Source organism: Cryptomeria japonica, chromosome 4 (genome assembly GCF_030272615.1).
Source record: "Cryptomeria japonica chromosome 4, Sugi_1.0, whole genome shotgun sequence".
NCBI classification, from domain to species: domain Eukaryota; kingdom Viridiplantae; phylum Streptophyta; class Pinopsida; order Cupressales; family Cupressaceae; genus Cryptomeria; species Cryptomeria japonica.
The window spans coordinates 428,072,908-428,083,269 of NC_081408.1; the positions used below are offsets into that span (position 1 = coordinate 428,072,908).

At 37.2% G+C, this 10,362-nt stretch overlaps 2 protein-coding genes across 3 annotated transcripts in view; one reads left to right on the forward strand and one right to left on the reverse strand.

Moving 5' to 3' along the window:
* The window catches only part of LOC131030582 (lysine-specific demethylase JMJ17), a 218,138-nt gene extending 208,083 nt beyond the window's left edge, over window positions 1-10,055 (forward strand). For both annotated transcript variants that reach the window (XM_057961447.2, XM_057961456.2), the window contains exon 33: window positions 8,812-10,055. In XM_057961447.2, the coding sequence (XP_057817430.2) occupies window positions 8,812-9,100 (289 nt within the window). In that variant the 3' untranslated portion in view covers window positions 9,101-10,055. The remainder of the gene's footprint in view (window positions 1-8,811) is intronic.
* LOC131030593 (uncharacterized) lies at window positions 3,826-5,241 on the reverse strand. Its single transcript, XM_057961466.2, has 2 exons — window positions 4,667-5,241; window positions 3,826-4,551 (listed from the first exon to the last, which is right to left on the reverse strand). Exons 1-2 carry the CDS (start codon window positions 5,156-5,158, stop codon window positions 4,168-4,170), a joined length of 876 nt encoding a protein of 291 aa, XP_057817449.2. The 5' UTR covers window positions 5,159-5,241; the 3' UTR covers window positions 3,826-4,167.
* Window positions 10,056-10,362: the final 307 nt, after the last annotated feature.

Here is a 10,362-nt window from a genome sequence, read left to right on the forward strand (position 1 = left end):
TATAGAAGATATCCAGCAATGATAGAAAATTAAATTAAGTTTCAAATGAAATAGTTACTAAGAGCCTAAGTTGCCAATTGGCCAATGGCATTTTTTTTACCTAGGCCCAGTACAGCTGGGTACAGGTGTGTCAATACAAAATTACACTCAATATTTTGCAAAATGTTCAGTCAAATTTTGCTCTCATAATTTGCAAAAGATCAAAATACTCATAAATCATTGATTCAATGTCAAATGTTAGTACAAATTTACAATCAATAATCTTCATATTGTTCTTCATCCCTTTGTCAATCCTTCATCTTCAAAAAAATAAATAACAAGCTTTAGGAATGCAAAATGGCAGCTTGGAGGCAAAGTTGTGGTTTAGTCTCTTGCATGTTGTTTCACTTCAAGCTGAAGGTCATAGTTTAAGTCATATTAGGAACTAAAAATGTGTTTAATTGTTAGAAAAAATTGCTTTCATGCCAGAATTGTAATGCCCCACCAAGGAACCCTAGAGGATATGAACAAATCATACGAGGAATACATGGAAATATTTTTTTTTAAATAATTAAGTGTGAACATACATAACATAGACACGAACAATGCTCAAACCTCAAGATTAGGTCACATTGTCACTAACCAACTACACACAAGCGAAAGTCTAAACACTTGAAACTTCAAATAAACAAGGGGAAAGGTCTCCCAAACCCTAGGACAAGGTCTAAGAGGTGTTTAGGATCACACATGACCATCCCCAAAGTTGCCAAGCTCGATTCTTCTAACAGGACAAACTGCTAAGTCCTAGGTGTCTCAAATGGGCTCTGGTGAAACACTGATTGCAAACGGACGCCCCCGACACCATCCAAACTCACTCAAAAATTACCCAAGGCCCCTCTTAGGATTCCTTGACGTCGCTACCTTCACAACACATTCGAAATTGAGTCAAACTAATGCTTCTAACCCTCAGAATCACCTTTGGAGTAAACGGCCAAGTATGGGCTCTCGAGCCTAAACTAGGTGACACAACTAGACACTAGCATGCTAGATGGATGCTAGCGCAATGTGCTAGTGTCATCTACTCGTGCTAGTATCCCTGGGACACACTAGCGTCCTTGAGACGCACTGGTCTCCTTCGTATTGGTGAACTTGTGCCAATGTCCTTGAGACACACGTTTGTTTGGATTAAAGAGCTTCCCGATCGGACTGTCAAAATGACACTAGCAAGAATTGGGAGAAAATGATAAAACGATGCAAAAATGGGTTGAGTGATACCAAGTCACTAGATGGATCCTACGAGACAAGGCGGAGTCCAAGTGGACTCATTTCACCACAACTCAACCCCCGACACCCACAATTGGCACATACAGACACAAAATAGCCCAACACAACTACAATCTACAATTTGACTTCAAGAAACACTCACTGGGTGGTTTCGGTCAAGCCCGAATTGGTTCTAACGGGCTTGATTTTACCAAGTCTTGGTCAATACCTTATGACCACCATAGGTGACGACTAAATCAATCTCTAAAACTATAAGAAACTCATCTATGTCATTATAATGCACCAATGGAAGTGTTCCTATGATAACATCATAATATAGCATCAAATGAGAAGCATACATAGTCATGTCTTGTGGTTGGTTCCAACACTGGTCCACTAAAGTCTATTCTAAGCATATCCATATGCTTTCATTACATCATTCTCCACTTGAAGTGTTCTCAATATACAATTCAACCATATTTACAATGCTTATATCAAAGTACATTCATATTAAAACTTGAAATGAAGAAGGATGAAGATAGTCAAGTGTTGAAGAAGGTGAAGAAGCTCTCCAAGGTGCTCACGAACAAGTCAACCGGTCCCCGATGATGATGTGCAACGCCACCCAACCATGTGGTACCCGTAGGTCCACCCCACCGTGCCCATGGAGATAGTCACAAGGATCATACACTCAAACAAGGCAAACAAAAATTCAATAGGCTTACAGTCACACCATACACAGAGCATACACAACACATCAAGCATACAAGATTGCATTGCACTATCAAGATAGGAATGATGCCAAGCTAGGAATCCACCATAAGGTTGCTACTCAAGTCTACATCAGGTTGGATATTAGAGACCAAGAAGCGGGAGTGTCATCGCATAGCTCGAAGGGATTGCTCATGCGAAACCGAGTAGTCCTTTCATGAAGACAAGGGGACTCAATCATGCCAGATCAACGCCCCACGGATAGCTAGGTGTTCCCAATATGTCCTTAGCCTTTACAAGCACTCAAGGCACACAAGGGGCATCCATTATTATCTTATTAGTGTGTTTACCCCATTGTTCTAGTTATGTTTTCACTTGTTAACTCAAATCTCCAATAGGTTATCCTAGTGGCCACTTTGGGCCCCAGTCCCCATTGAGAGCCACTCCCTTTATTGACTCTAAATACCCACACCCAAGCTCATCTCATTCCCATGAATGAAGAACAATGCATAACAAAACTCGTAAAATTCATATAAATAATGCATTTAAAATTACACATTCTCAAATGCTCAAATGGCCCCAATAGCATGGAATTGGATCCGAATTGATCCCAATTCTAAAATTACATATATAATATTATGATTCCACATTAATGTCAAAGTCTCAATTTTGTCAAATGCCCAATTTGGCTAAAAACTAGTCATGGAGGCCATCCACCATTGATGGACCTCCAAAAAGCTTAAAATTTCAAACATAACAAATTGAAAATCCGAGAAAACCCATTGATCTATAAGTTAGCACGATAAAATCAATATTTCATCCATCCATAAAAATTTGGGCAGAGTTTACCCATATCAACCATAGTTTTCAAAATCTAAACAATAAGTTCAAATAAGTTATTAAAAGACCAAATGCAAATAATAGGAGTGTTCTAAATCATCCCATGAAGCATTCTAAACAACATTTAAACATTCAAATTAAGAAACAAAGAAGAAAATCAAGATTCATACCTTCAAATTGGAGAATTCTGCAAAATTAAAATGAATGCCAAACACACCGATAGAAGCCATGAAATCTAGCAACATAATAGTTCACCCACATGAATCTTTAGAGCTTCTACCCACAAAATTCTAGTCAACCAATCTTCCAATCTTAACAAATTAAAATGGTCATGTAGGGTTTTGAGAGCAATAGTAGAAAAATATAACTAAGTGTTCAAATAATACTCCAATTACAAATTATATTTCACTTTTGGAGTGGGAATATAAAAATATTAAAAATCATATTTAACTAATAAAGCCAATTAAACTCCCAAAAGACCCCAAAGCTAAAATCATTTAAATCTTATTAAATCAAATACATATAAGGTATAGTTCACATTTATATATATAGCGACAATTGGTGACTAACTATGCACATACAATCTTTACTGGTCTCTCACAATATTGCATAAGGGTACCCGGAGGTGTAATCACGTGAATTTTGGAAAAGTCGTCCAAATGAGGAACAATGGCTAAGGCTGGGTATCATATTTGGCCATTGTGCTATCTCTTGTAATCACCGTCAAGGATATCGGCACACTTAGACCTATGGAGTTAGGTGGAGTCGATGCCCTATACCTGCATCAACCAAAACATACAAACATTTGTGCATACATACATATAATATAATATAACTGAAAGCATAAATAATCATTTCCCAATCAGGATCACATAATGATCATGGTCAGTAACATCATAATATCTCATCTGAACAATATATCATCATTAAAACACTAAGTTACCGGTTCTGGTTCGGATTCAGGTTCGGATTCGGGTACGGATTCGCGGATTCGGCAAAAAAAATAATATTTGGGTACGGGCACGGGTTCGTCCGTACATATATATATATTTTCTAATTTTTTTTAATATATATATATATATGTTCAAACTTCAAACATCAAAATTATATATGTTCATAGTTCAAACATACAAATATGAAACATACAATGTAACTTTCCCATACAATGATAACAGATAAATCATAAATCATAAATCCATAATTGCCAATGCCAATAAATATTCTGATATTGATATATCATAAATCATAAATGTAATATCATATTCATAATTTGCAAAAAAGATAATATTCAAATTTCAAGTTTCAAAATGTGAAAATGTCATGACACAATAAAGTATAAAGTTAAACATTCAAATTACAAGCCATCTATGGGATTTAAATTCCATATTCATCTTCATCTGAAGCATCCAACCCAAGCCCACGGTCATCAAGTGGTTCAAATTCAGCATCAATTGAACCAATATCAAATGGAATGCCACTCCCACTAGCTATGTCTCTCTCAAATTCCATAACCGCCTCGTCTATAGAGACTTGGCAAAGTTGTGCAACTATAGCATCTAAATCAGCACACTCAGGGGCTAGATCCCAATTCCTTGTTACACCCTCACTATATTCAGGGTCCTTATGTGACAACAAACGAAGGTTGGAGTGTACGTAGACCAAATCCTCAGCTTTCTTTGCACCCAAACGATTACGTTTGACTGAGTGGATGAAGGAGTATGTACTCCAATTCCGCTCAGCTGAAGAAGAACTTGCAACCTGTTAAAAGTTAAAACATAATTAGAAATTTATAAATTAAAATTATAAAATAAAAATATGATAGCATCAAATGGAATTGGAAAACTATAAAAATAAAAAATAAAAAGATACATACTTGGGAGTTAAGTTTAATTGCAAGAGGCTGCAAGTAAACGGAGCCTTGACCATGTACATACCACCACTCATCAGCATCCATCCCATATCTAGCATTAAGAGCTACAACATCATGATTTTTTGCAGATACAAATTGGCCAAACTCCCTTATGACAATATTTCTTGTCTCCTCATCTTGATATATCTTTTTAAAGGCAGCCCTATAGCCAGAAGCAACCTCAGCATCTCTATATGGTGGCACCCTCCTTGGTGTTGCAAGCATCTCTGCACTATAAAATTTTGACGTCAAAGCAAATTCTAAGAGATGTAAGGGGGTGGTCATCTTGTTCCAACGGTCAACAACAATTTTCTGCACAACTTTGAAAAATGTTTTTGTTGGGTCATTTTCTTTTCTATTTATTACTTCTTTTATTTTTTCCACCATGCAATCCATGCCATCATAAATCTCGCCCAAACATGGGCGATCAGTATCAGCATACCTGATCATGCTCATGATGGGCTCAGTGAAATTCAAAACATATTCCACATCATCCCACCATTTCTCACTAAGGATCAATGCTCTTACTTTTAGAGCTCTTTCTGTTTGGGATTGCTTCCATACACTCCACAAGCTATTGATGACCATAGAACTCAAGGCGTCTGGCACCTTCAGAAGTCGTCTTAAGACGAGCGTGTGAGATGCAAATCGTGTTTCAGCAACCTAACATGACATAACAAAATACACAACATATATCAAATGTAAGTCTATAAAAAATACAAATTTAAAACTGAAAAATTAAAAAATAAAATTTAAAATTAGTAATTATAAATTACCTTCAACAACTCCAACTTGGAGAAGGTCCTGAAAATGGCTTGTGACATATGATGATTAGTCACAAACATTTGAATATCCTCGCCCTCCGCATACAGTTTTTTCACCCAATCAATTTGTGTGCGAAGCTTTTGCATGATTAAATTGAGTGAGTGTACTGCGCATGGTGTCCAAAAGATGTGACCATATGTAGCCTCCACTATAGTCCCTGCTGCCCTACAATTTTTAGCATTGTCAATTACAACTTGGACAACATTTTGAGGCCCCACCATGTCAATGCATTCTATCAAGATATTGGCAATGAAACTTGCATCTTTCACTTGCCCCTCACAATCCACTGCTTTCAAAAACATTGCCCCTTTAGGACACACTGCTATAACATTGATCAATGGCCTATTTTTACAATCTTTCCATCCATCAGAAACAATGGTCACACCTGTTTCCTGCCATGTATCTTTGATGACCTTCAACTATGACTCTACGGATGCTTTCTCCTTTGCCAATAAGGTGGTTCTCACCTTTTCATACCCTGGACAAACATAATCAGAAGGTGTATTGCAAAGAGTATGCACCATGTCCCGAAAGTAAGGTGATCTAACAAGGTTGAAAGGAAGCCCATTGCCATAAAGGCAACGTCCAATTTTGGAATTTGCAATCTCTCTCAGTTCATTTTTGAAGGCAAAATCCAATGGGCCTCTTTTCCGTGAAGCCACAACATTCTGATTCTCTACTGCATCAACTGGTGGGTTTTGCATGAAAGGATGTGAACCAGCTGGTCTTGTGAAGCCAATGCTACTAGAAGGCCTCTTAGACATTGAGCTTGGATGGACAAGAGGATGATCAGTCTTTGCTTTGCTACATCTCCTATCAGCTTCCTCTTGTTCTCTAATATATCCCAAAACTAGAGCTTTTGACAGCCCCTTGCCATCTGATCCCTTACAAAATTTTATTCCACGCCCAGAGATGAAACAAAGGTGGCCTTTCACTCGAAAGTATGAGTTGGTATACTCAATGCCACAATGGTTGCATTGCCAAACAAAACCCCTACCACCAGACACTGGCTTGATCATTGTTGTATAATGCCAAAGTGGTGAATCTTGATCAATTTTAAAGGGGGTATTTTCAGTTCGGACATTTGCAACTGAACTAGAGCTTGCACTTGCACTTCCAGTTCCAGCCATTATGTATGATTATATGAATAATGCACCTAAAATGAAAAGAGAACGCACAACATTATTGAAAAAAAATATTAAAATTTTGGTATTATAACCCCATACTATGCATACAAAGTGTAAAAAAATATACAAGACTTCTTTAAAAAAAATTTAAAAAACTTTAAAAAAAAATTTAAAAATTTGAAAAAAACTTGGAAAAATTCTTGAAAACTTGAAAAAAAATCAGATTCACTTACCTTTAATGGCTAAATCTTTCTTCTCCAGTGATTCCTATGCCTTTGATGCGTGTCTCACACCTTCGTAGTTGTCACCTTCGAAGAAAAATACAAAAACTAAGAAGCCTGATTGTAGAGAAAAAATCTTCAAAAATGCAAGTAGTATAGGTTGAATGCATGTTTTGATGCATGAAATGCATCATAGAGGGGCGGATTAGGGTTTAGATGTAAAAATAAGGTTAAAAAAATTGTTTTTTAATTGTTTTTAATTGCTTTCTAACCCGTGGGCCCCGTTTTTGGGAACCCACGGGCTTGGGTTCACCCGGGTCCTCCTGGGTTCGCCCTGGGTCCCACCCGGGTCCTGCCCAGGCGGCTGGGTTCCCTGTGGGTCCTGTGTTTTGGTTATCTTGGATATGATGTGGTTACTTGATGATGTTTTATTACTGTGATACCGGTTCTTGCCAAAACTGGCTGGGTCCTGGTCCTGGTCTGTGCCCGGTCCTGGTTCGCCCTGGGTCCCACAGGGTTCCTGCCCAGGCGGCTGGGTACCCTGTGGGTCCTGTGTTTTGGTTATCTTGGATATGATGTGGTTACTTGATGATGTTTTATTACTGTGATACCGGTTCTTGCCAAAACTGGCTGGGTCCTGGTCCTGGTCCGTGCCCGGTCCTGGTTCGCCCTGGGTTACGGACCAGGACCAGGACCCAGCCAGTTTTGGCAAGAACCGGTATCACAGTAATAAAACATCATCAAGTAACCACATCATATCCAAGATAACCAAAATACCCTCACAATATAATCCAGACATCATCATATAACATCATGTCACATCATTGTAGAGTCATCATGCATATATGATCATCACTGAAACTAAAGTATAACCTACCATCCACATCAGTAGTGATATCATATGAACAAAAGAATATAATTGTAAGCAAGATGCACCTCATGGGTGCCAATACAAAAGAATGATATACGCACAGTCATAATATAACATATAAAGAGTCAATCTAGGATCAAAATAATCAAATGACAGAATGTGAACACGAGAGGCTTTACAAGAATTTTCCATCATACCTGTGGGTTCATGTTGGCTACACCCAGGTATGGTCTGGTTTCACTTAGGATCTGGCTTAGGTATCCTGGACAGCAAATCAAGGATGCCCAGGCAAGACCCTGGGTGAACCTGCAGGCTGTCACGAACATTATTTTGCCTGTTCATAGACTGACTCTTTGAAACCTAGCTTCTTAGCTAAAAGCGAATGCAGATGTCTCCTAATAAGAAACAAAATTACAGAGTCGAAAAACCGCAGATCATCACATGTGATATTGAGAAGATTTTTTGGCACTTTTCCCTTCTTGTGATGGTTTAAATAAAGCTTAAACAACATGGGCAAGGTAGTTTCCTAAGCAAATATGGAGACCAACAAAACAAAAAGGACTCCCCCTATTAGAAGTAGAACTAAATAATTCTAGATAATAAGTCATTCTTTCATGCTTTAGAAATGATTATAAAAAAAAGTGACGAGCCTGTCTTGTTCTATTTCCACTTTGCAATACTATGCAAACGTTACCCTACATCCATGTGGTTCTTATTTTCTGCTTTACTAGTTAATTTCCAATTGATGCACGAACTGTTTCTGGATTGCTCCAGAGGTATTCTGTAGATATGAAATGTTTTCATTGAAGAAGAGATATTGTAGCTTTCTGTTCCTCGTGATCTTTTGTTTTAGGAGCAGAGCCATGTTAACTGAATTGATGATTATGTTTTGCAAATTCAAGTCTAATCCTCTAAACTGGCAGGTCAATTATCTGTCAGTTTTGCAGTCTAGTTGACAGAATATCAGTGATTTGTTCCTTGTACCTCTTTTAATCTCCCTGTTTATAGATATATAAGTATTTAGATATCAAATATGATAAATTGGATTTTTTACTTTTCAAACAGTGAATTTATATCAGAGGAGATTTCTCATGAAAGAGATGGAGTTACTCCATCTTTTGAATTTACAAGAGGAAAGCGACGGAGCAGAACGACTGGGAAAGCTAGATCAAACTTACAGGAAAGAATAAGAGAAAATTTGGGTTCTAATTGCCTAGATACACTGTGCTTGCTGCCATCTGATACCAAAATTGAAACTGATAACCCCTTGACAGCAACTGGCAGGCCTTGTAGAAGGACAGCTGGTCAACACAGCAAATTTGAAAGTTTTGTATTACTTACACATACAAGGTAGATTCATTTTTTTGACTTCCATTTATAATGAAAATTTCTTCTCAAGATTCAATAATTAACAAAATCCATAATGGTTCTCCGAAGTTGCATGTTACCGACTTCTCTGCCGTCTAACTGTTGTGTACCATACTCCCCATTTTCACTTATAGCAGTTAGTCTAGTCATTGCCTTAATTGTATAACACCTCAGTGCAGAACACAATCTGCAAATAAGAATAGTCCGCAACATAAAATCAAATAGTTTCATATGATTTGGTGTGAGGTACATGCCAATGACCCTGTTGTATGGCTGCTTGTAATTGAATGGCATCAGAAGAGAAGTTTGACTAAATTTTTCTGAGAAGGAAATACCTTGTGATTAGCATATTGTAATAGCTGATTTTATTTGTCGTTGGGATTAAAGGCGCCGGGAGGAAGATGTAAACTATATAGTAAGGGAATACCAAAACCTGAAGATGTTGAAGGAATGTAAATGTGATTGAAAATTTGCAACTAAATTTAGCTGCAAGTTGCCTTTCATGCATGGATGTGCCACTAAAATTGCTAGGCTACTTCTGCCTCTGGGAAGTTTCGGAAGTGGAGGATCAATTCTTCCAGCAGTTTTGTCAATGGTGTGCATGTGTGTTTCGTCTGGTAAGTAGTTGAGAAGTAATGTTGTTGAAAAATCACTCAGTTTCACATAAATGCCATCATGATCAATAAACATCATAAAAGTGAAAATTATTTGATGTAATTCTTATATTATTTCTAAACATCTCATCTTATATTGTGAATAATATTTTGATAGAATTTGTGAATCAATAAGTAGGAGATAGCCTGATGAGCGTGCCTATGATGAGGATGCTAACCTATATTTCGAATTTATTCTATTTCATATTGCACAAGAGCAGTGCAACTTATGTCAACATTCTTATTCAATATTTCGGATGGAAATAATATCAGGCACCTTTCAAGTTATTTTCATGATAAATGATTGTTTATTTACACGGAGCAAAGTTTTTATTCATGTGATTATTTTATGTCAGACATGAATGCCTATCAAAACTGCCATAACTTCACAGGTGTGTCTAATATGTAGAACATAAATATGTACATTTGACTCTAAACCTGCAACAACCAATAATGTAGAAAAAAACGTTATCACATTTCTTTGTGTGCATCAAAATTAATCTCTCTAGCCACAGTTTAGATGTATCAATATGTGAATCATGAATTTATGTTTGCAGAGTCCAGATGGCTTAATTGTTTAGAAAGTGCCAGAATT